The sequence below is a fragment of the Anolis carolinensis genome, chromosome 2 (genome assembly GCF_035594765.1).
Source record: "Anolis carolinensis isolate JA03-04 chromosome 2, rAnoCar3.1.pri, whole genome shotgun sequence".
Taxonomy (NCBI): Eukaryota; Metazoa; Chordata; class Lepidosauria; order Squamata; family Dactyloidae; genus Anolis; species Anolis carolinensis.
In genome coordinates, this window is record NC_085842.1 from 253,549,023 (window position 1) to 253,576,292 (window position 27,270).

Consider the following 27,270-nt stretch of genomic DNA (forward strand, 5'->3'; position numbering starts at 1 on the left):
AAAAAGTTTGAGGAATGTCAAATGTGAACATCAAAGAGTGTTATCATTTAAAGCAAGCAAGCAAATCAAAATGTTGGCCAGGAGGAGAGGAAAGCATCATGGATTACATTTCAGATGACAATACAATTTTAATAGCAACAAAGATACAGCTTGGCCACTCAGATTACAAATATTAGAAGACAAGGAAGCACAGGTTTATAAACAGCAAGCAAGTGGGGTTAAAGTACCATAAGCGTATTTGTTGTAAAGCATCCCTTTTCCTTCTTTCTCTCTGAGGCATCAGACTGTTGGAAGAGCAGAAAATAAAGAGAAGTTGTTGCAAGACTAAGGAGTTAATAGATGGCATTCTGTTGCTTTATGCAGTTTCCAATAAGTGTCAAATACAACTGACAATATTAAAAGCAGATTGGAACTTTTAGGAAATAAAGAAGTTTCTTCCTTTTTTAGTTTTTCATGATTAAAATCACACAAAGGTACTCCTAAAAAGTGATAAACTCTATTCAATTATCAACATAGCACTTACTGTGTATTTGCTCCTATGCGCCAAGTCTCTTACAATCCATCCTCTTTCCACTCATTGTGTCAAGGCAATATCTCGTTCCCTAAACTGCTAACTGAAGCAACAAGGAAGGGCTCTTGCATTTGCAGTATGGGTTTCCAGCCAATTTTGAGAGAAAGAGGGGAGGGCGTTACTTGAGCACTCTTGAAAATTGTATTCTATGACCTTAAGATCCCAGTTTTAAAACTGGATAATGTACATTAGATGCATCTACATAGCATGGAAAACTAAACCTTACACATTCATGTCTCCAGATGGCAGCCACATGTATAAAGCATGTTGCCACTGAAGTGGAGACAGCATCCACGCACAAGTGTCTGGTGGGAACACAGGACTTTGCCACAAATCGTAATGAACATTCCAACACAGTAAGGCACTTGTGCAAAGAATTTACCAGATAAACTCTAAACAAACAACGTATAGACTAATAACTTACACTCCCTCCTCTTCCTTTTGAGTATTTGTTAATTCAGGCATTCTATTGTTTTACACAGTGTGCAGCACCTCTACTGATCAGCATTAGGACCCTGTGCGCCCTCCAGATTACATACAGATAAATTGTTTGCTTGAGATATGGTGTGCAGAAGCCAAAGCTGAGTTCTCCTTTGAAAAAAATGCACATTTGTTTTTCCAAAGGATATTTGCTGTTCACAGTCATGTGCCATGGTACTGAAACAAAGGTACATGAAACTGCTGTATGACCATAACCAATCTGTTTTAAATACAATGATATCCACATCTACTTTGGTCCCTTTGAACATATGTAAGATGATGATGGTGACAATGATTATTATTTTATTTCTTATTCGCCTCTCTCTGCAGCTCGAGGCGGGTTACAACACAATGAAAAATCACGAACATCACAAAAATTTAACAAATATACGTAGTTCAACATTGCACTTCATAGGAAAACATTTCCACATCGCCAGGCTTAACTATGTGCATACTGTTTCGGTACACCTTGCCAAACCCACCTTCATTTAAGATGCAGGGGATCATGAGATAGAAAACACTTCACATACTAGGATTATTTATTTTGCCCCTAATACACCGGAAGAGTGACTAACTATCAATAAAACTGTTGTTCCCTAATTTAAAATGTCAAAGTAGGACAGCAGAAACAGTAATTAGATAAAACAGATATGGCCTACATGATTACCTATGTGATCAGACATGTAGCCTCAGTGTCAATAGCTTCCCAAGGCACAGATGTCTGAATCAGGCAACTGTGTTTTAAGCTAAACTGTTTTTGTTAACCCACTTCAAATCATAGCTTGGAGCTAAATTTGCTCGACTCCGATATCCTGGCAAACTATGGTCAGAATCCTGCTGAGAACTTACATATGGGAGGCAAAAACAATGAACCTCCTCCCAACTCCCACATATCAAGAAGCGACAGAAAATGATCATGCCCAATTGCTGGTGCAAGGGGCAGAAGCAGGACCCTGTCACAATTTCCCTAACACAGGAGACCACTCGTGCAAGGAAGAGTAGGGCTGTCAAAAAGTGGCTTCCTGATCTACAGGGTAACAGACCCTATTGGTCATAGTAGTTGCGTCCTTGTAAGTGGAGACTGGATGACTTTCATAAACTAGGGTCTACATAGGGATGATTAAAATGAAGCACTAATGACTTGTGTAACCTTAGGTTACATGTTCATAACTGCCTGACAGGATTCCAACCATCAGCTACTGGAGACCTAGAAATGGAGAAAGGAGCATGTGGGTTGTAGTTTGGCTCAGTATGTCAAGACAGACTTCAGTTTTGTGTCAACATGCTCTCTCCTCAAGATACTACTCTCTCCTTGGTAATGTCCTACTGACATGTTCGTGGGCTAGTTAAGCCAGAGTTTTCCCATTGGAAGCAGGCAGAATCTAAAATCGTTACAGAGCACCAATAACTGAGGAAAGCACACACCTTTGGATTTTGATTAAATCTTTTGATATATCTTTTGATTAAATCTTTTGATTTAATAAGGGAAATGTCTGAATCAAAATTCAGTAAAGAAGATGGAAATTCAAAATGTCTGCAATGATGGACATCCATCAGATGGCAACAGAAAATACTAAAAATATATGAAGAGCACAAATGTGGATGTAACTATTACAACAGTAAAGCTTTCAAAAAGATCATATGTAAAATCCACACATCAGAAAAAATCTGTTTCATACATCTAAGTAAACAATTGTGTAAATGCTGGCAATTTGGATCATGAATTATGAATAATCACATAGAGTCGAGTCTCGCTTATCCAAGCTCCGCTTATCCAAGGTTCTGTATTATCCAACGCAGTTTGCCTTTTAGTAGTCAATGTTTTTGTAGTCAATTTTTCAATAAATTGCGAAATTTTGGTGCTAAATTCATAAATACAATAATTATTACATAACGTTATCATGTACTGAATTGCTTTTTCTATCCATGTGTTGTAAAGCATGATGTTTTGGTGCTTAATTTGTAAAATCATAACATAATTTGATGTTTATAGGCTTTTCCTTAATCCCTCCTTATTATCCAACATTTTTGATTATCCAATGTTCTGCCGGCCCATTTGTGTTGGATAAGTGAGACTCTACTGTACTTCACTTCATCTGAAGTAATAAAAACAGATTTAATTTCCTTGCGATTTTAGATGGGCCTTTTCTCAATTGCCATCAAATCTAGATGGTGCTAATGGGTGCAGCCTTTAGTGGAGGAAGAATGGCAAAAGGTTGTTCATTCCTGCTTTAAATTATAGTTTCATAGACTTGTTAAGTTATGCAGTTGAAATAATGGGTAGAGAAATGGCCTGTGGAGCATTCCCATGTGGCCTCCATCATAGTAATTCACTTTTGAAAAACTTTACTTTTCTTCCGCCCGTGTCAGTTTAGAGCATGAAGATGGGGCCAGATATGACCACAGATATTTGCTTCTAATTTATTTCTGAAGATTTTAATACATTTTTCATTTAGAACATTTCAAAGTTTTTTTGTTTATTTATTTTTATTGTGTTTTCCTCCCATGGGTGAGACTCGTATTTTAAAATAAAATAAGACTCAGTAAAGCCAACTGCTTAAAAAAATAGAACTCTAATAAAAGAATTTATTAAGACATGGTGGATGTGCCCCCTTTTGATTAGATCTTAATATAGCTGGCAAGCAGCTTTGAGGTGGTTCTCTCTAAAGGTATACAGCTCTTGGACTGAAAATGCTTCTTCTTTAGTTGAGGAGAAGCACGAAATCTAGAAATAAATCAAGAAGTGCTTTTGATCTTAAAATGATGTTACAGGAGGTAGAGGTGGTCAAATAATTACCAACATTAGCCTAAACTATAATTTAGTACAATCTGTTTTAAAACAGCCTTTCTATGTCAGAAGTACAAACTTTAAAGTTTTTTTATGTTCAGATTTTTTCAACTGATAGTGTCTTCAATTCAGGATAATGTCTAGTAATTCTCACCTTTTGAAACTGCTTTTTCTGGCAGTAGACCTAGTGGTTCTTTTAGGAATGTTTGCATTGGCAGAAATACCAGGTTCAGTCTTTTTACTTTTGTGAACACTGGATTGCAGAATTATTCTGAAAGAGCAGGAAAGAGAAATATAAAATAAGCTGAAAAGTATATAACATACAATGATAAGAATGAAATGGCATTATATTTTTCCAGAAGGATGCCTAAAACAAGAATATTTCTTGAAGATATTTATTATCTCTCCTCAGTGAATTTACATAGTGTCGTCGAAGGCTTTCATGGCCGGGATCACAGGGTTGTTGTATGTCTTTTGGGCTGTGTGGCCATGTTCCAGAAGTATTCTCTCCTGACGTTTCGCCCACATCTATGGCAGGCATCCTCAGAGGTTGTGAGGTATGGATAAACTAAGTAAGGAAAGGAAAGAATATATATCTGTGTAGAGTCCAGGGTGTGGCAAGAGTCCTTTGTCACTGGGAGCCAGCATTAATGTTTCAGTTAATCACCCTAATTAGCATTGGAAATGTTTTGTCTCTTGCCTGGGGGCATCCTTTGTTCAGTCAAGCCCTCAGAGTTTTGGTTCCCATCTACTGTTTTGATTTTGGAGTTTTGTAATACTGGTAGCCAGCGAAGGACAAGAGGGATCCTCTCTCTTCTGCAGGAGTCTACCGGATACCATGCAGCTGTGGACAAGTCTACATAGGGACCACCAAACGCAGCGCCCAAACAAGAGTCAAAGAACATGAAAGGCACTGCAGACTAATTCAACCAGAGAAATCAGCCATAGCAGAGCATTTGATGAACCAGCCTGGACACAGGATATTATTTGAGAACACAAAAATGCTGGACCATTCCAACAACTATCATGTCAGGCTACACAGAGAAGCCATTGAAATCCACAAGCATGTGGACAACTTCAACAGAAAGGAAGAAACCATGAAAATGAACAAAATCTGGCTACCAGTATTACAAAACTCCAAAATCAAAACAGTAGATGGGAACCAAAACTCTGAGGGCTTGAACTGAACAAAGGATGCCCCCAGGCAAGAGACAAAACATTTCCAATGCTAATTAGGGTGATTAACTGAAACATTAATGCTGGCGCCCAGTGACAAAGGACTCTTGCCACACCCTGGACTCTACACAGATATATATTCTTTCCTTTCCTTACTTAGTTTATCCATACCTCACAACCTCTGAGGATGCCTGCCATAGATTGTGGGCGAAACGTCAGGAGAGAATACTTCTGGAACATGGCCACACAGCCCGAAAGACATACAACAACCCCAATTTACATAGTATTTCAATTTTTTGCTGAGCTTTAAAAACATATACAGCCAGCCCTCCATATCCATGGATTCTGTATATATGAATTCAACAATCCACAGCTTGGAAATTATTTTTTAAAATCTCAAAAGTGAATCTTATCATTTTATAGAAGAGACACAATTGTAGTACGGCATGCTATGTAACTGAACCTAAGTATCCATGGATTTTGGTATCCATGCAGGGTCCTGGAACCAAACCTCAGGAGATACTAAGAGCCAACTGTAAAGTTTTCCATTTGAACCATTGCATTCCTTTTGCTTTAGCTTAGTTTTTTTTACTTCTGAAACACAAAGAGTTAGATCTTTTTTAGATCGGAAAGTACTGCAAGCAGCTTTATGGAGATCAAGAACTTATAACACACATAAAACCAGGTTCCCCATCCATGGAAATTGGTTGAATAATAGAATAAAACTATTCAGATATGACATCACGTGAAAAATCCACCCAGTATATCAATTCTTACTTCCCAGGTATCGGTGCAAAAGAGAATAATACACATTTACACATAAGTGCCCTACCTAACTGAACATTTACACGGTTAAAATTACAATTCAAATATTAGTTGTGACCTATAAGGACGAAGTCTAGACTTTTCACTTTATAAAAGCCATCTTCAATTTCAATATCCCCAGGGTGGATTTTTTTTTCTTGTTCAGAACACCTAAGAGGGGCTTCTTAGTGACCTCTCCCATGCTATGGTTCTTCCCGCAGATAGCTAGGATGCCCTCTTCTCTGTCTCCTTTTGCTGGCAGATAGAGGACATTCTTGTTCTGTCAAGCATTTAGCTATTAGCTGGTTGTTAGGTGTTTTCATTGGGGACAAGTACTGCAGTTTCATTATTACATTATGAATGCATTTAAATTGAAATAGGATAGTTAATTTCAATTTTAAAACTCTTTTCATTACAATGATTGGAGCCCCCTGTGGTGCAATGGGTTAAACCCGTGTGCTGGCAGGACTGCTGTATGAAAGGTTAGTGATTTGAATCCAGGGAGTGGGGTGAGCTGTCAGTTCCAGCTTTTCATGCAGAATGAGAGAAGCCTCCCACAGGATGGTAAAACAACCAGGTGTCTCCTGGGCAGCGTCCTTGCAGACTGCCAATTCTCTCACACCAGAAGTGACTTGCAGTTACTCAACATGGAAAAAAAATTACTATCATTTGTTTTTTAAATGTAGTTTGCTTTAATTGGTGTTGCTAGCAGCAAGAATGAGGAGACATAAAAGAAATAAATATTAAGATTTGCTGCTCTGCACACAACAAGTCCATTTCTGCTTGAAATAAGATGCAGGTGCTGCATGGCTCTGACATTGTGAGATAGTTTGAATGTTGAGGGCTGCCTCGGCTTGTTCCTGTCAGCAATTAAGTTGACAGGAAGTATGTTTCTGTTCCAGAGAAACACCCCTGGAAGGATAATAGACAGATGGCTATGGCTTTTGCTTTTTTTTTTTTTTTTACTGCTAACGGCTGCCTCAGCTTGTTCTTGCAAGCAATTAAATCAGGACGAGCAAATATGGGAGGCATTGGTCCCCCAGAGACCTTGGAGAATTGCACCCCATGCTTCAACTCCCTTGTTAAAACGAATCAACATTATTTCTGTTTTAAAATGTCCCTAAACATTGAAAGGGGGCTGGGAGCATTTTACCATATTTTTACCCCTCTTGGTGATTTTAGGCTCACAAGAGGTCTTATTTTAACAATAGTGGCTTCCAGTCACTCCCTTTTTTTAAAATCACATTTGCATGATTGAAGAATCCCTGACCCAATGCCCCTTAAAACCCCTTTTTATTAGGTATTAGATGCATCAGATAAAGAAGAGATACAGGTAGATGATGTTTCCACCACCACTCCCACCAATGAGTGTGACGAGGAATTCTGACAGCAGTCCTGCTTCCCGATTGTCACAATCTCACTTGTTGGTAGGAGGAAGATAGAAATATGATGTGCCTGGACCCTAATTGTCAGCAGAACACATGTTGTTCAGCCTATGAGGCTGAGACCTGGCAAAGTAGGTTCAAGAGGACATGTCAGACTGTTGCAATAGTATTGTGACTCTGTAGGAATAGTGAAAATGAAGCAGCTAGAAATGCATAACTTTAGTTATGCATGCATAACAGCTATATGGGATGACAACCATGTTTGTTAGCTACTTTAAACCTACAGAAAGTCTACTACTATTTAAAAACACATCAGGAAAAAATGTTTATTACAGCACTAAGTGCTGTAAGAGTTTTAAAAAACAATTTCTCTCTCCAGAAAAGACTAACTGGGAAGGCAGTTTAAGATGATAAAGTCAGGAGTGGGCAACATGTGCCATGTTATGCATTGCTGTTGCAAGTTCCAGCATTGCAAGGCAGCACAGCTTATTGTGAGGGATGATGAGTGTCGTAATCCAACAACAGAGAGGAAACCTGCTGCCTACCCCCAAGTTAAAATTCCAGCTATAAAACTTCTCCTTCACTACACTTTTGAAATGTCTGTTTGTCAGGTAAGTAGTATCTGCTGTAAGATCGTAACTATAGCATCAAATGTGAAGACGGAAATATACAATGATTGTTCAAAGGAATTGTTCCTTCCCAATGCAGTATGAGTGACTATCCACTAAATCAGTGGTTCTCAACTGGTGGGTCCCCAGGTATTTTGGCCTACAACTCTCAGAAATCCCAGCCAGTTTACCAGCTGTTAGGATATCTAGGAGCTGAAGGCTAAAACATCTGGGGACCCACTGGTTGAGACCCACTGCACTAAATTATCTCACTGGATGGCAATGCATTGTCAAACATTAATAGAGAAGAAAGGTACCTCAAATTTCTCTAGAATCAAAAAATTATGTTCTCAGCAAACTAGCCCTAGTTTGCTTGAAAGTATATATAGTGACTGCAAGTACACTATTTTCAAAATAAAAATACTGGACATGCTATTTTCAAGTATTATCACCTAGAATACAACAATGGGTTAAAACTAAGGTTTCCTTTCAATTAAAAGATAAAGGTAAAGGTTTTCCCCTGACATGAAGTCCAGTCGTGTCCAACTCTGGGGGTTTGAGCTCATCTCCATTTCTAAGCCGAAGAGCAGGCGTTGTCCATAGACTCATGTCCAAGGTCATGTGGCCGACATGACTGCATGGAGCGCCGTAACCTTCCCGCTGGAACAGTACCTATTGATCTACTCACATTTGCAAGTTTTCAAACTGCTAGGTTGGCAGAAGCTGGGTTAACAGTGGGTGCTCATTCTGCTTCCCCGGATTTGAATCTGCAACCTTTCGGTCCACAAGTTCAGCAGCTCAGCGCTTTAACATGCTGCGTCACTGGGGCCCCTGTTCAATTAGCTATATATTATTAAGGGAATTAACCTAGTCTAGTTCTCTGAAGTAAAAAATAAAATGTATTGCACCATTAAGTGTGAGAAGAATTCAGAGCCTAGAGTGAAAATAAGACACAAGTTGTTCAGCAGAGTGCAAGACCTACATAAAAAGAGAGGTACAGGAAAATGTGAGCTGTGCAAAAGAATAATGAGTAAAATCTCCCCAGTGCCGTCTAAATGACAAAGTATTACCCTAGTTTTCATTAACATACTAAATCAGAGGTCACATTTAGATCTGTTCAGAACAGCAGCAACAAAAATCCAGAATTCAGTAGTGTCAAGTTTCATTCTACCAAAGAGCAACTGAGGGTCCTAAGATGGGAGATACTTAGGCAGCTATAAATGAAATAAATGAAAAATAAACAGGTGACTTCACTAACAGTCTAGTCCAAGGCATGCTATCTGGAAGGAATACCTACAATTTCCAACAGCTCTTAGACACAAGTATGTGATTTTGTAAATTTGCATTCTTATACACTTGATGTCCCTCAGTGCCCACCATTCACAATTCATCTTACTTACAACTGATAATCAACAACTAATGTAAATAACATAAATTAGCTTGTCAGATCCCCAATTATTGAAGAATTAATCAAGACAACCAAGGTGACAAAACCCCTTTCATACCAACATGGAAGAACCACTCACACAGCCATATACATATACCTCTTTGCCACGACAATGATTTCTGAACAGAATATCCAAGCAAAAAAAAAAAAGGGGGGGGGGGAGAGAAAGAAAAGGATACACTGTTCTGATAATTGGCAGTTGTCAAAGGGAGATTCAAAGGTAATTTGGACTCATTGATCATAGCCTCTTTTTCCCTTATGAAACCAGCTAGAGAAGTTAAATGATGTTTTGCAAAAGAAGAAAAGAAAAGCCAATGAAAGCTTGGTGCAGGTGTTTGTGGAAGAGCTGAGAAGGTGAGCGACTGTAGAGAATGCAACAGTGACACTTACACAGTGGCTCTCTCAAGGGAGGTAGGTCCTGCTGGACCTATTTTCTTAAACCATCTAGACAGAATAGCAGGTTGGGAAGAAGGGAGCCACACACAATCCACCAGATGACAATGCTACTCAGGGTAGAGACCAGCATAGCTAGCAGACATCTAAAAAGGAGGGAGGGTGGGGAGGAAGAGATGAACATGACGTCAAAGGGAAAAATCAAGAATTTTAGAAATGAGTGGTATAACATTTCAGCCAGCAGTTGCAGTTCAAAATGAAAAATGTTGATCAATATTTACTAGGAAATATACTTCCTGCTCTCTGTTTTTCAAAGGTTTCTTTTAAGGGAATCTTCTCTCCTTTCTTTAAATATCTCCAGACTATGGCAATTATTCTGCCAATCACCTTCCACCTCAAAAAGTTGTCTCAATGGAAAATCATACCTAGAACTCTTAAAATTATATTTTTAAACTCCCACAAAATGTGTTGTTAACATATTTTTGTAGGAGGAACAACAGATTTACTTTGGGTTGTTGTGAGACTTCCGGGCTGTATGGCGATGTTCCAGAGGCATTATCTCCTAACGTTTCACCTACATTTATGGCAGGCATCCAGATTTAAACAGATTTACTTTATTAGTATATCTGGTCTAACATCAACACCCATGCGCACACAAGACACAGACACATTTTACACAACACATATTACATAGAAATCTCTACATAAAACATAATACAGATGGACCTGTTGCTTTTTAATTTTCAAAATTTTGTTTTGAAAGCATGGTTATATTTGACCAGATACGCCATTTAACCCTAACTGTACTAAATTTGCAAAGAACATACTCCACCCTAGCATAACCAACCTATTTTGGCAAAAGTTGTCTAGACTGCAGAACACTTAAAATCAAAAATCTTAAGCTGGAAGACTAATCTAGAAGAGAGTGTTAATGTAGACCACACTTCTTTTAAAATGTGTTGTGACCGAGGAGATTTTAGGCGTTGATCTATTAAATGGGTATATTAAATGGGTAGGGAATGAGCACCTAAGAGTAACAAAAAGGAGAAAGTGCTGGTGATAAGGAAACAGACAAGATGAGGAAACTGAAGTATTAAGGTGAAAGGCACAATTAAAAACTTAAAAGATATTGAAGCAGTGAAACAGCATGTGCTACTTTAAAATACATAAAATGTGCCTAAATCAACCTTCAAAAAAGTGGCAAAGAGGGTTTGACATTTACAAAAGAAAAACAAAATTAACTTACGTTAGTGGTATTGAGTTTCTTTTTGACTGCCTTCTACTTTTCAGGGCACGAAGCTTATCCCCCTGTGTAACTGTGTCTTCTTCATCACTGTACTGTTAATAAATGGAATGCCATTGGAATTATTTACATCAAACATTAAAATCTCATTACTGAAACTTTAATTGAATACGCATCCTATACTATGAGTGAACAAATGAACTTTTTCAAATTAAAATATCAACAGATTTTATGAAACCCTTTTTAGCATTTTAGTCTTTCTATATTCAGCAATTTAGAAATTAATGCAAGTATCAGATCAGATTTTCAGAAATTTTACCTCACTTGTAGAATACTCTTTTATCTTGTTCATTAGATGTCTGTTTTTCTCTATTCTTTGAACATATACATATCAATAATAGGAATACAAAGGAACATACAAAAGGAATCCAACTATCTTTGCTTTATTATGCTCACTATTTTACAGCAACGTTCTAACATTTGCAGCAACACAACTTTCAGTTGATTACCGGTTCAGACTCTTTCTTGCTGGCATTCTGACTTTTTGAATCATTAATTGTAATGTCATCTACTCCTGAAAGAATTTTTGTAACAGTAATGCTGCTGGTTTTCCTCAACCTTGCACGGTACATATCCCCTTCCAACCAAAGTTCCGGCTGTTTCCTATTAAGAAGAGAACATGCGTTAAAAATCCATCAATTCAATGAATGATTAGGAAGCAAATTTATCCCAACTAAAGAGGATCCACTGAATAAATGGAAATTTTGTAAATCAGCATTTACATAATTGAGACTAATACAATTCTCACTGAGACTAATACTTTAATTTACCCCTAAATGTATAACTCAACCTACAGGCTGCTTTTAAAAGGTGTACATGCTCTTATCCAAACTTGGCTATGGTATAAAATAATCTTGAAACGTCATATAGAAAATCTCTCTCATTACATCAAACTGTGTGCAGTTCTCACACTTGTGGAAAGTATTTTGATCCAGGGCAGCTCTTTGCTAGTGGAAAATGAGATATTTTGTCCCTCCTGCATTCTGTCTATGTGGCGAGATTAAACTCCCTCTGAAACTGTGAAGGAGACTGCATGGAAAATTATTATTAAAGTTATCTTTGTATACCTCTATTAGCAAAGGGCTCTGGTGGTTCAAATGTCTGTCTGCAAACAGAAGGGCACAGTTGATGCAACCCATGGTGATTAAGAATAATGCTAAATAATGAAATTTCCATCTTGGTAATTTTATTGAAAAGTTGAAGAGAAATTTTGGATAGCCTTGGGCTCTTTTTGGCTGTACAGGCAGCAGCCAAATTATGAATAGGTTTGTTTTTGAGTTGAATTTGCTCGTAAGTCAGAATAAGTAAATTTTTAACTCCAGACAAATATATATAGTGAAACATCGACTTAAGAGCCACCCAACTTGTGAGTTTTTTTGATATCCGAGATGTTGCTTAGTTTCCAAGATCAGGATGAGGAAGAAGCAGAGAATCTGCAGGGAGGGAGGCACTGATTGGCATAGGAAAGGGTTAACACCCATGTGGTATTTGCTTTGCTGTCTGTGCCCCTGTTTAGAAGATTTCACCTCACTTTCTGCCCCTGTGATAACTGGATTTTGGAAAATGTGGCTTGTTGTGGAAACAAGGATTGGTTATAAAGCTTCAGTGGAGACACCTTTTCTCCATAATTCTTTTAGGAGTGAATTTCTCTTCCTGGGGATAGATTTCTCTCACCTTCTGTTGTTTTAACCCCCATTCTTAACGGTGAATTGTTTGTAAATCAGATGTTTTGACCTCATGGACTGCCTGTATTTATAAATGTTTTCAAGGTTGCTGATGATACTAGATGCTAAGTGAAACCAGGCAGAATTGCAAGCATGTTCTGACTTGTTTAAACATCATAATAATAAACCAGCCTTGTGGATGACCTTGATTTTAATTCATTAGATGCTTGGTCATTCCATGCTGCTGGTGAAAACAGATAAATGAAATTTTGTCTCTACCCCAAGAAGCCAAAAAAGATTCCAAAATTTATTCTGGCCTATGATGTTATTAGGTTAAGGATACTGCATGAAGTAAATCTCAGGAGGAAGGTTTGCACTTTGTTTAGCTTCTTCCACTTAAATTAGGAATGACCAATATGCTGGCCCAGTCATAGCAAGCCAGAAAAACACTTGCCTGAATGGATCTCCAGCTGGCAGAAGGCAAGTCAGGTAGAAGGGGGGGGGGAGCATGAAGGTCCTGCAAAAGCTATGAGCGTACATGTTGCTGTGAAGGCTAATTGGCAAAGTTGTTATCTGAACAGGGTTAATGTTAACTATGATTTTGCCAATTTAATAGTTAACATTGAACTGGAATATTTATAGGATTTCAGGTTGGTGAGTACTCCAAGTATCTTTGAGATCATTCTAATGTTCTTCAGCTCAAGGCCCACCCATGGGTGGGATAGGGTGGAAAGAATCAAGAGAAACAGACAGCTCTGATGAGATACCGTTGACTGTAGGTTCTTTGCACCATAACTTCTGATTAATAAGCATTTAATGTTTCCAGGTTTTAACCTACTATATCCAATAAAGGGTGGTCGTAAGAATTTTGTGTTAAACCAAGGCCTAAGTACACAGATCACTACTAATTTCATTGCTGACTCAAGTTATGTAAGCATATGTCTTTATGTCTCTACTTACTCTAACAAGAAGTGCTGCTGTGCTCCAATCACAGAGCCAGGTCTGCAAATCCTAATCCAGGCCATACATTCTGCAGCAGTCATCCTGTAATGTTTCATCATATAGCAGGCGATCAGGGTACCAGTTCTGCCAAGTCCAGCTGCACAGGAAAAAAAAAGAATTAATTCGTATGTGCTTACTTACAGGAAGACCCTCTTTCAAGTTTCTAAACAGGAGTGAAAAGTGCATGGCCTTCCAGATGTTGCTGGAGTGAAAGTGCTCTTCAGTTGCGTCACCAAAACCAACTTGGAGATGCAGCCTAGAAAAAGATCAATCCTAACATTGTAGTATGCCCTGTCTCCATTTGAACAAACTGGATTGTTAGATACCTTGGAGCAAATCCCCAGAACAAGAAGCCCCTGGCATTTCAGGCCACCTAGTTGGGGCAGGGAGAGTGCAGCCCAGTGGCAGAACATGAGCTTGGCTTGCAAAAAATCCCAAATGCTGATTTATTACACTGGCCAACACACATTTTGCTGCCTCAAATGTTAGACCTGTTTCTGGGAAAAATGGGGCCAGTTTCCCCCTATCAGCTCTAGTTTTTCAGACACAGAACATATGTCATATATTGTCTTCATTGGCTTGTCCATAGAAAATCATGATAGCCATACCTAAGAATCTAGAGTTGATGTGGTCTATCCAATGCAATTTTCTGAATCAGTGCCTCAAAGAACCACAGGAATGGGTCTAAAAGCTAAGTCACCAGGAAAAAAACATTGTTTTTTTGGTTGTGCTGTGTTACCAGTAGATATTTGATGTTATATCTATTTTATATATCTATACACCCAGAGTCATGCAAAATTTTCTTGTGTAACAAGGGGTTGAGAGTTTAAGAAGCCCTGGACTTTTTAATACCATCCACTTCTACAAGTAACCTGGGCTGAACATGCCTGCTGGAGCACAATGGAGTCTCCACACAATCCATCCACAACACAAACTCTAAGTAGGGTATTTATAAGCTCTACATAAACCAGAAGTAGGCAGCTGCCAAAGGCTAGGGGACTCCATTACCTCCCCATAGGAGCTTGGTGGGCTACATCTTCCCCTCCTTAGCAATTTCAGCTTTTTAAAAAGAGATTTTAGGTTTTATCAATCTTCTTATAGACGTGATCTGAAACATTTCTGAAGTGGCTAAATCTGATTAGGCCTTATATAAGGGACCAATGATAAAAGACCACCAATCTGAACTAATCATTTTTATACCTTTACAATGAACTGCTATAGCACCTTCAGCATTTTCACAAATATTTAGGAACGTTCTGACGATAGTATCACTTGGCGTACTCCCATCAGCAAAGAAGAGATCATAGTGTTCAAAGCCCCCATCTCTAAATCTTCTTGCATCATAAACTCTCTTGTTCAGGCGGATTACAGTGGTAATATTATGTCTTCTGAAGTAAGGAAAATAAGCCTCAGGAGCATGATGTGGATAACCTGGAAGGAAAGAAATAGAGAAAAAATGTATATTTCTGTGTATAAGTTGACTTCACTTAGGAGTTTAGTCCGTCCCAGGAGAACCTAAAAGAAGCACTGAACCACTCTACTCTCACCAACGCAACAGGAAAATGGCATAGAGACACCACTATTTCCCCATCATGTTACAATGACCTGTGGATAAGTTGATCCCAATGTTTGGGGTCCATTTTTTGTCAAAACAGTATTATTCATGGCAGCTCCAAAAACAGAGATCCAAAGTTGTATGGATTTTTTTTCTTTTATTTTAAACTTTGTTGTTTCTAAACATAGGCAAAGACCTTTTTGTTCAGGTCAGCTCTTGGCAATTAACTGGTTGCTGAGGAAAGGCCTTTACCTGGTGGATGTTGAATTTTTAATGGTTTTTAATTCAACTATATTGTAAGACTGGCCAGAAAACCATTAGTTCTTTTAATCCAAACTGCGAAAAGGGTGCTTTAGTTTTGTTTCAGTATAATGATTGTATGTGTTATTTCCCTCTCATCACCTTTTGAGTTAAACTTTTTTGTGAGCTACTTTGCATCCTGGTTCTTGGGAGAACAGCCTAATATAAACCAATTAAAAATAAACCAATAAGCAATGAGAAATAGTTCTATTTTCTCTGCCCACCATTATTTTTCTTTGAAGATACTGGCTCAGTGCCAGTAAACAGGGTGGAGAAAAGATGGCTTGGAGATAACAAACAGTTCCCCAAGGATATCGGAAGCCCATGGCACCTGAAATATTCTTAAAGTTTATATTTTTTTTAATGAAAGGATTCTCCTAATCTTCTCTATGGAGGATGGAAAGCATTCCTGGGCCGACAGGATGTTTTAAAACCACGTGTGCCCTTTGTGTCAACCAGGATGTAATCCATGAGTTGACTTCTTGATTGAAAAAAAAAACTCTTATGGGTCTAAAACAGCCCAGTAGCCCCCAAAATACGAGGTAATTTCCTCTCATGGCCCCTAGGTGGCATAGTGAACCTTTTAGTATGACTGTGTCTGTGTTTTAAAAGTAAAACATGAAGATTGTGTTGTATGGCCGGAATCACTGGGTTGCTGTGAGTTTTCCGGGCTGTATAGCCATGTTCTAGAACCATTGTCTCCTGACGTTTTGCCCACATCTGTGGCAAGCATTCTCAGAAGTTGTGAGGCCTGTTGGAAACTAGGAAGTGTCAAAGCCTGACTGCTTTCTGCCTGGGGGAATCCTTTGTTGGAAGGTGCTAGCTGGAAGAATTCCAGACATGAATTAATCAGGGCCAGCTAACACCTCCCAACAAAGGATTCCCCCAGGCAGAAAGCAGCCAGGCTTTGAAACTGCAAGGCCATTCAATGCTAATCAAGGTGACCAGTTGCAACATTCATACTTACCTCAAGCAGGCAAGAGTTCTTTCTCCCACCCTGGACCTTCCACAGATATATAAACCTCACTAGCCTATTTTCAACAGACCTCACAATCTCTGAGGATGCCTGCCATAGATGTGGGCAAAACGACAGGAGAGAATGCTTCTGGAACATGGCCATACAGCCTGGAAAACTCACAGCAACCCATTATGAAGTATGTGACTTCCAAGGGAAGCATCACAAGCCAGGTGATTGTCCACCCCTTATGTAGATTTTCTACACAATTCAAGGAAGTTTGAAGTCAGTTCTCTCCCCAAGCCAGACTTCTCAACTATGCTGAAAAGAAACACAAATTATCTCCCTTTATTCATTTGACAGTGGAGATTCCCTTCCTGGCTTTGCTCACCTCTTTCTGCCCCATGAAAGGAAGGGGAGGAAAGCTAACCAAGTTATCACCAGGGACTTGCAAGCACCAGCTGACTATGGTTCACTCCTCCTCATCACACACATTAGGAAAGGGGAAGGAGGAATGAAGCTGAATCCTGATCTTGTCTCCTGCCACCATCCAACCAACAAAGAACTGTACTGGGAAGATAATCCAGCCCCCACCTTGCTGCCTTTTCCTAGCTTTTCTTGCTTGGTATAAACATACCATTTTCAATTCTACTTCTTGCATGTGGTCCACTGAAGGCAAGGAATTTTTTTGGTATTATCCAGTTAAAGTCTCCATTTTCTGCTTTCTGTCAAGAAAACAAAACCATTGTTTAGTTCACCCCTAAAACATCCCTGACATCTGTTGTATTTGCTTCAGTGAACAAAGTGAAGATGACAAAGGAATGCTGATGTAAGATTTTGCAGTGTAAGAATGTGTAATTTCAATTTCATCTGGGATTATAAAACCACATGCTCTCACACTGTCATGCGACAGCCTTTAATTGTATTGAAACATCTTTTTGTTATTTACCTTACTTTCCTTGACTCCACATATTTAGATATAGACTATCTTGAAAACAGAAAAAATCAAGAGCTATAAGTAATGCATGCCAATTTTATAGAAAGGCAGTTTCAGTAGTAATTTAAAATAACAACAATCAAATAGAATTGTACATACCTCATAATGTTCGTATTCATCGACATCAAATGTACTGAAATCAAGGAAACCATACTGCAAAGCCTAAGAACCCATAAAAGGGGAAATTAAACTTGTAGTATAATTATGTGTGTCTCATTTACAAGCAGTATATTGCCTTACCAGTCTGAACTAAAACTCTATGGCTTGAATACTATTGATTAATCCTAAAAATAGAGTAGAACTAACTGAATCAACTGCCATATAATCCAGAATATCAAGACAGATAATCCACATTAACTGCTTTGAAATGGACTACCTCAGTCTATACTGCCAGATAATCCAGTTCAAAGCAGATAATCTGGATTTTATAAAGCTGTGTAGAAGGGACCTGAGTCACCATTCAACAACATATTTAATAGCTCTGTTTCACCTGGGACTAACCCTAAGGTTTCCAAACCTTGACAGGTCGAAACTTCCATTTATTGAATTGTTTGTATATTTATGTACAAACAACTTAGTGAACATTTGAAAAAATAATATACATACATTGAAATAAAACATATTTTTATTTCATTCTTAGATAGCTATCTTCACTTACTAATGGGAATAAGAGAGCATTCAAAAAGAAACCAAGAGATTATTGGTGGTCTGATGGAATGGTCTGTGTTTTGACATCCACTCTTTTTTTCTAAACCACTTCCGTGTTACTTTCGCTTTGTTTAGGACCATGTCTTTCTGGAAGATGAACATTCCAATACCAAGTTCCTGTATAATTGCCTTCTCTTCAGCGTAATTAATTTTGGCCTTAATCCTGAACATTCCACCAGTGTCTACTGAGGAAAAGCATCCCCATGACAAGCTGATGCAACCACTACATTTGATTGTGGAGATGGCGTTCTCAAAGCAATAAGTAGAGTTATCTTTTTGTCATGTATAGCAATTTTGGCAAGGTCAAAAAATCCCTACAACCAAGACCAGAAAAAAATTTCTCACATGTTTGTAGTATCTCTCTACATGCCTTTTTGCAGGATCTAGAGGAGCTTTTACATGGATTTTATTCATCAAAGGCTATTTCCTCACCATGCTTCTAAAAAACAGAACTTTGTGTAGTGTCTGTGTAAAAATTATCCCATGGATAGATTCTGTCAACTCAGATGACGATCTCTTTCATGCCATCAGAAATACCACCAATCTCTTTGTTTCTTTTCAAATAACTCCTTCCTATTTGGCCTCTTTACAGTGTTTTTTGTCTTTGTTTGCACTTTACAGCATTGAATGTTTGCCGTTGTTTGTTGTGAACCACCCTGAGTCCCCATGGGGAGATAGGGCGGCATAGAAATAAAAGTTGTTTATTATTATTTGAAACACAACAAGATGTGTTCACAGCATATACTCTGCTGGCTGTTATATTGAATCAAACGTCAAACACTTCCCAAGTGTCTAGGACTGTGTGATATATCGGCAAATAATGCGCACAGATCCCAGTAAGGTGGCCTTCTGCAGCTGGCAGGTGGTAATTTTGTCGGCGCAGATTGTGTTTAAGTGCAGGCCAAGGTCTTTAGGCACTTATTATTATTCTTTAAGCAGTCATACTTGAGCCATACCTTTCCCAATTCATTAATGGATTCAACAGTGCTTCACAAAATGTTCACAGCTTTAGGTTTTTTAAATGGAAAGACCAGCTCTAATTGCTACTTTCGAACATATTTCTCCCAGATTTGTATGAATAGGTATTTGATCTATATGACAGATTGCTTTTGATATGCTCTTGTACAAACTTTGGGGCCTTCTGAAAACAGCTCTATTGAATCTGAGGTCAGGGGGTGCTTGAGCTGCACAATGGACTCTATTAAAATACTTCTGAGGATAGTGGGTTACAGTTGAGAATATTTTCTTGTGTGTGGAAAGTGCCCTTTGGTTCTTGTAATTTAATTAATAAATTCTTTCAGCTTGTTACATCTTTCTTAAATCTCAACTGTCTAATTCAGTGGAATTTTAAATTTATAATTGTTTGGTTCCACATAAGGCTTTGAATGGCATAAATAGCAGGAGCTGGGAAAAGTTTTGTCATCCAGAAATTTTGGCCTATAGCTCTCTTAAGCCCCACCCAGTATAATAATAATAATAATAAACTTTATTTATACCCCGCCACCATCTCCCCAACGGGGACTTGGGGCGGCTTACATGGGGCCATGCCCAGAACAATACAATATAACAAAATATAATAGAACAACAAATCATAACACATTAAACAACACAATAAAAGAAAATATACACTACATTAAACAAGATCAAAAGAACAATAAAATCAAGGGCGGGCCACATGAACACTAGATTAAAACTCGAGGTGAGAAAGGAAGTAGGAGTAAAAACCACAGAGGACAGGGTAATAAAGTGGCAGTGCAATCTGGAGGACAAATATTGAAGGAGAGCTGCAAAAGGGATGTATGTAGTGATTACTCTCCAAAGGCACACTGGAAGAGCCATGTTTTCAGGTCTTTCTTAAAGGCTGCTAGTGTGGGGGCTTGCCTAATCTCACCGGGCAGTGAGTTCCACAATCGGGGGGCCACAGCAGAGAAGGCCCCCTCCCTTGTTCCCACAAGTATGATGTATGGAACAAGTATGATGGTGGAAGAAGTAGCCCAGACTATTTTAATATTCAACGGCCCCTCATTCCTGAAGTACATGCTTCCAGATCATAAAAATGGGAGTTTTACTAACCTTATTGACTCCATGAAAACAGTCAAGCAGTGTTAGATGAAAACTGCATGTACCAAAAGCAGCATCCCTGCAAGGAACGAGTATAACATTTCAATTTTCAAATTTAATCTGTGTCTGTGTGTACACACACACACGAACAACAATGATGAAAACATAAAAGACAACTATCATATCAAGAACACTGAAAATATAATAATTCATCATTTGTTTAGTCAACTAGTGGCAAATGTATGTTGTCATAAGTTACTGATGTAATGATTGGTTGGTTTCCTTTCCTGTTATCTTTTTAGAACTCAACATTGGTGGACATTGTTCACATATTGGGGGGGGGGGGGGAGGAAACTGTTTCTATAAATAAATCATGCTGGACCCAATTCTGACAGTTCAAGCAATTTCATTTTTCCAGGCAAAACGGAAAACAATGTAGTCTATTTAGTTTTTTCTGTGAACCAACATCAGAAAGTTACATTTGGAATAAAAGGGAGTGCCTTCAAGTCACACTGTCGACTTATCACAACTCCATGATTTTCTTAGGCAAGGAATACTCAAAAGTAGATCTGTGAATTCCTTCTTTTGAAATATAGCCTGGAGCACCTGGTAATCATTGACACTAAACCATTTTCTAGCATTTATTTAATACATTTTAAAGAAACATTATTGCAAATTGCATGGCTTTTTGTCATAATTCTTCCCTTATGTTTATTCTTTTTAAGGGTTGCAGGGACTGAGCACTATACATAAAAAGATGCAAAAATGTCAAATGGTCAGGGAAATCAGTGTTTCCTCACCACGGAAAAGCCATTAATAATAATACTTTAAAAGGATGGATGGCTTGAATAACATTTTTTTTATTTACCTGAAAGGAAGATATGACATATTTTCAAATAATAAGCGCCTGTATATAACTTCTGGAGACTCTCTCAGATATATCATCTATTTCAGAAAGAAAGGGGGAGACATTCATGATAACTGCAAGACAAAATTCTCTATTCTCCAAGTAAATTTATTCCTCAAACAGATTTATAGCAGAAGAAAGGATGAAATGCATACAGTCCTATAAGGGGCTGTTTATTAACATAATGGACAACATGAAACTAAAGCCATTATCATACTTCACATACTTCTCCAGATACAGAAAGTTTTATTAAACTAGCATTACAATGCAAAATTAAATACTTATTAAAAGATGTATTTTAAGCTTTCTGCATGCTCTATAAAACTGGCTCAAGAAGTGCCTGGAACTCCAAATTTGTGAAGTTAACTAATAGGATTGGTTAAAACAGAATACTGACGGAACCATCTAAACACCATTTCTGCTTTTATCAAACACACATACTGCTTTTATCAAATACAGGAAATCCCTGAGTTACAAACAGTCAACTTACAAATAGTTAAGAACAGGGTGAGACAAAGGAAGTGAAAAAAAATCTACCCCGTAAAAAGGGAAATTCACTCCTGGAAGTTATCTTGGGGAAAAGGTTTCTCCACTGAAGCTTTATCACCAATCCTCATTTCCATAACAAGCCAAGTTTTTCAAAATCCAATTAAAGCAGTGACAGAAACTGAATGAAGTCTTCTGAACAGAGAGCAAAACAAACACCACAAGAGTGTTAACCCTTCCCTATACTTTCAAAGGCCAATATGTACTATCTTGTGTGTATAGTTGGAGTTAACACTGAGTTACATTGAAAAAATGTACCTGTTCCAATTTACAAAGAAATTCAAGAACAAACCAATAGAACTTGTCTTGTTCGTAATTTGGGGACTGCCTATAGACTAGTACCAGTAGGGAAAACATAAAATAACAATAATATCAGATTGACCCACTGTCACGCTAAGCCTCCATTTCATCAATTACACCTATATTATTTGCTTTGCAGTGCAGTTCTGGGGCCCTTTCACATTACATAGTGATATTCCTGTCATTTCACTTCCCTAAAGTGGAATCCCGGGATTTGAAGTTTAAGGTAGTGTACTTAGATCCTTTAGACAGTGTAAGCTAGTGCCTCAGGTAAAGGCAAAGGTTTTCCCCTGACATTAAGTCTAGTCGTGTCCGACTCTGGGGGTTGATGCTCATCTCCATTTCTAAGATGAAGAGCCGGCGTTTTCCGTAGACACCTCCAAGATCATGTGGCCAGCATGACTGCATGGAGCGCCATTACCTTCCCGCTGGAGCGGTACCTATTAATCTACTCATATATTTTCGAACTGCTAGGTTGGCAGAAGCTGGGGCTAACAGCAGGAGCTCACCCCACTCCCCAGATTTGAACCGCTGACCTTTCGGTCAATAAGTTCAGCAACACAGTGGTTTAATCTGCTGCACCACTGGGGGCTTCACATCTAGTGCCTCACCAAACTACACATTACTATTATTATTATTATTATTAACTTTATTTATACCCTGCTTTTCTCCCTGTTGGGACTCAAGGCAGCTAACAATCCCACAGTAGACAAGTTTAAAAAAATTTAAAAAACAATTACATAGTAACACTGTGGTTAAAAACAGAATCAAACTAAAATAAATACACTTAAAATGACCTTTAAAATAAAGCCCAGGATTCCACAGGAGGTGGCTATGGCAGTTAAAGTAGAATGATAGTGTTATAATTGAACTGTGTATAAGCACCCCTGGTAACTTTGTCTGACAAACACATTGAATATTAATATCAACACAAGACATTACTGTAACATCATTTTAAAGGCGTTGGCTGGCATTCGGTATTGCAGTTATGAATCTATCACTACTCTATATTCAGTAAGACTGTGTAATCTTGCTGTAAGACTACGTAAATGCTCCCCAGATTCTGATTGTTACAGCCTTGCTTACAGACTGGAAATAGCATTCTCCTTGCACTTCAGTCAGTAGCTGGAAAGTTCTCCTGAACCCAGTATGATTGTTAGCTTTTAGGGTTAAGCTAACAATCATACTGGGTTCAGGAGAACTTTCCAGCTACTGACTGAAGTGCAAGGAGAATGCTATTTCCAGTCTGTAAGCAAGGCTGTAACAATCAGAAGCCCTACTCATATTACAAGTCTTTGCTCAGCCTTGCTTACTGATGAGTATAGAGGTAGATGGAAACATTCTCGTCCCTCCAACCTGATTGGCAGCTGAAGAAACCTTCTTTGTCTAATCAGGCTGCTATCTATTAAGATGGGCTGGGAAGTGTATGTCAGATCAGGAGATGTTACTTATTTGTGTATGTGTAATTAAGTAGCCAATATAGAATATTTATGTAAATCATTTACAATTTAAAATGACCTACAGCTACATGCCCACATTGAAAACATGATGACAAGAAGCATATATTTCATTACGTTCAGCACCTTCGGGTTTCTAGCCAATAGAATAAGAATATTATAACATACTAGCTGTGCCCGGCCACGCGTTGCTGTGGAGAAGTCTGGTGGTATGGGAAATAAAGTATTGAGGAATTGGTGGTAGTTAAGGTCAAGGGTAAAGGTTTTCCCCAGAGATTAAGTCCAGTCGTGTCTTACTCTGGAGGTTGGTGCTCATCTCCATTTCTAAGCCGAAGAGCCGGCGTTGTCCGTAGACTCCTCCAAGGTCATGTGGGATGACTACATGGAGTGGCGTTACCTTCCCGCCGGAGCAGTAACTATTGATGCACTCACATTTGCATGTTTTTGAACTTCTGGGTTGGCAGAAGCTGGGGCTAACAGTGGGGGCTCTCTCCGCTCCCCCAATTCAAACCTGTGGCCTTTCGGTCCAGAAGTTCAGCAGCTCAGCGCTTTAACACGCTGCGCCATCAGGGGATATTATTTCCTAAAGGTTGTGAATATACAATATTTCTGATTGGTTTTGTTTGTTTGTTGGAGGCAAGTATGAATGCTGCAATTAGCAAAAATGATTAGGATGTAATGGCCTTGCAGCTTTAAAGCCTGGCTGTTTCCTCCCTGAGTGAATTTTTTGTTGGGAGGTGTTAGCTGGCCCTGATTCTTTCCTGTTTGGAATTCCCTTGTTTTCAGAGTGGTGTTGTTTGCGATATTTTATGTGCTTCTACTGTCTGTGGCCCTGAGAAAACAGAGGATTTGCCAGACTTTGATGATGGGAATACTTTGTTGGGAGGTGTTAGCTGGCCCTGATTGTTTCCTGTGTGGAATTCCCCTGTTTATTTACTGTCCTGGTTTTAGAGATTATATTGTTCTGCATTATTCTATCCCAGTAATTATTTCATATTAAAGAAGAATCTCACTTATCCAACATTCGCTTATACAATGTTCTGGATTATCCAACGCAGTCTGCCTTTTCATAATCAATGTTTTTGTAGTCAGTGTTTTAAATTTATTGTGATATTTTAGTGGTAAATTTGTAAATACAGTACAGTAGAGTCTCACTTATCCAACATAAACGGGCCGGCAGAACGTTGGATAAGCGAATATGTTGGATAATAAGGAGGGATTAAGGATAACCCTATTAAACATCAAATTAAGTTATGATTTTACAAATGAAGCACCAAAACATCATGTTAGACAACAAATTTGTCAGAAAAAGTAGTTCAGTACACAGTAATGCTATATAGCAATTACTGTATTTATGAATTTAGCACCAAAATATCACGATATATTGAAAGCATTGACTACAAAAATGCGTTGGATAATCCAGAACGTTGGATAAGCGAGTGTTGGATAAGTGAGACTCTACTGTAAATACTACATAGCATTACTGCGCATGGAACTACTTTTTCTGTCAAATTTGTTGTATAATATGTTTTGGTGCTTAATTTGTATAACGATTTCCTAATTTGATGTTTAATTGGCTTTTCCTGAATCCCTTCTTATTACCCAACATATTCACTTATCCTGCCAGCCTGTTTACGTTGGATAAGTGAGACTCTACTGTATATTTCTAATCTTATATTATCTGCTCAGAACTGGATTATATGAGGCTCCTTCTTCACAGCTGTATAAAATGCACACTGAAGTGGATTATATGGCAGTGTGGAGTCAAGATAACCCAGTGCAAAGCAGATAATATAAGATTATAAATGGGTTATATAGCTGTGTGGAAGGGCCTTGAGTCTACACTGCCATATAATCCAGTGCAAATTAGATAATCTGTGGGAGAAGCCTAAGTGAGGCCTAAATCTGCCTGTCCCCTAACTGAAACCTGGCTGTCCCTTGGTTGCTAGGCAACCAAGTGGGCAGAGATTAGCCCTCTAAACTGGCAGCAATTGGATAAAAACAATTATTGCTCTCCCTCTAATTAGGACTTTATTTTTCTTTTCTTTTTGTTGTATCAACCTTGAGGCGTGGATGATGGGTTGTGTTGTCAAATTTTGAGGTTGGGGGGCCTGTCGTTTTGTTGTTTTGTGAATTGCCATGATGCCATCACTCTTTTATATATATAGATAGAATCTGTATGCCAGGTGTTATAATTATGCAATCCAGAATCTCCAACAATTATATTTTCCTAGGAGGCTAAACAAAGGCCACAGTTATAAGAGATAACATAATTCAGTAGCAACAAGTCTTAATTATTCAATTAGTGTTCCCAAGACAATATGACAATACAGAAAGTAATTATCCGTGACATGGACTGAGGCAGCAGGCCCTATTTCAACAATGTTCTAATTCTGTTTTGATTAAGAGATGCTATACTCTAACACGCAACATATTACTATTTATCTTGAAGGTGGCATTCAAAGGCTATGTGCATCAATATAGTTAGTTAACATACAATAATAGCCCCCAAAGAACCTAGAGATTCTAAACAAGGTGATGGTGGGAGATGACCCTGAACCAGTAAATCAGCTACAAAATGACACTGCTATCTAACTCGCAAGGCTGACTTATGTAGAAGAAAATGCTATAGTAGAAATGGGTCAACAGATCTACACTCAGTTTGTCTGCATTTTAGTTGGATGGCAAGTTCTTGTTTATAAAATGATAACATAAAATCACAGTCTTCTAACAAAAACATCTCTATAGTGAAAAAGCTGTACTGGCACCAAAAAACAGAGGGAAACAGATTTCTCAGCTTTCAAAAGGAACAAAAGAAGCAAGCAAGGATTTCCATCATTATCTCTATACAATACCCATGATTGCCAAGACATCAGTGAGGGTTGAGTGTTATAAGTACAGTAGGCACACCTATTACATTATTTCTTTGAACGTGGTCTCAATTATACAGACAGGTTGAAATATTATAGAATTGCTTGGAGGAACTGGATAAATGATGTCTAGAGAAGAGTTCTTTCTAAATCTCCAGCGTGGTTCTTTGATCAATTTCCATTGAAGGCCCTGAAAAGACATTTTCTAGGTATCACTTTTGGTCCGTGCCGTTGTGCCACGAAAAGGAAGGTGTGTGGGGCTGCTTGACCTCCCTCCATCACATGGCAAGGATAGGGCAGGGCACCTTGTCCCTATCAGATGGCAGAAAGGGCAGCAACACAACAACAACGTGCGTTGCCCCACCATCCTTTCTGCCATCACACAGCAAAAAGGGGTGGAAAATGCAGGTAGTTCAGTTGGAGCTACCCAACTACACTTCACTCCCCATAGTGGTGGACCCTGCACTTTGGGAGGAATGTGAGCAGGGCCTGCTGTGCATTGCATGATGGTGCACAGCAGGCCCTGTCCTTGCTGCAAATAAAAGTGACAAAACGGAGCAAAAATGCCCCATGTGAAGAGGTCCTAGGTCCTCCAGAGTGAATCTATAACACTTTAATTTCAGAGAAGAAAATTAGGATTCAACATTATATACAAAGTATCTTGAAAAGATCCCCGAACATGATATGTGGACTTACTGTACTTCATTATACACCCTTCAATGTGGCATCTGTAGTGGCTGTTGTTGCTTATTTTTCCAAAACTTAAGTATGGACTCTATATGCTTAAGCATGTTTTACTTGCTACACAGGAGGGCAGAGCAGCTTGTTGTTCTATCATTCCTCCCAGTTGTATCTAGCACAGCTGAAAGTGAGGGATGATAGAGGTTGCAGCTGAAAACACCTGGAGGGCCGGCCATATGCTGCTCAGCTGCATTATAAAAAATACTGCAATCTATAATATATGCAGCTGGATGGGGTACCAGTATCATGCTG

General features: G+C 38.6%; 1 protein-coding gene across 12 annotated transcripts in view; it reads right to left on the bottom strand.

Moving 5' to 3' along the window:
* cdc14b (cell division cycle 14B) overlaps positions 1-27,270 on the bottom strand; it is a 72,163-nt gene that overhangs the window by 6,837 nt on the left and 38,056 nt on the right. For 4 of the 12 annotated variants that reach the window (XM_008103201.3, XM_008103209.3, XM_062972090.1 and 1 more), the window contains exons 5-14: positions 21,066-21,142; positions 20,210-20,276; positions 17,528-17,590; positions 17,069-17,156; positions 14,822-15,052; positions 13,580-13,718; positions 11,405-11,558; positions 10,899-10,990; positions 3,994-4,110; positions 228-284 (exon numbers count right to left, since the gene is read on the bottom strand). In XM_008103201.3, the coding sequence (XP_008101408.2) occupies positions 228-284; positions 3,994-4,110; positions 10,899-10,990; positions 11,405-11,558; positions 13,580-13,718; positions 14,822-15,052; positions 17,069-17,156; positions 17,528-17,590; positions 20,210-20,276; positions 21,066-21,142 (1,085 nt within the window). Of the gene's footprint in view, positions 1-227; positions 285-523; positions 662-3,992; positions 4,111-9,649; positions 9,799-10,898; positions 10,991-11,404; positions 11,559-13,579; positions 13,719-14,821; positions 15,053-17,068; positions 17,157-17,527; positions 17,591-20,209; positions 20,277-21,065; positions 21,143-27,270 lie in introns of all 12 variants that reach the window. The other 8 variants (XR_010003435.1, XR_010003434.1, XM_008103203.3 and 5 more) reach the window with 6 other exon arrangements.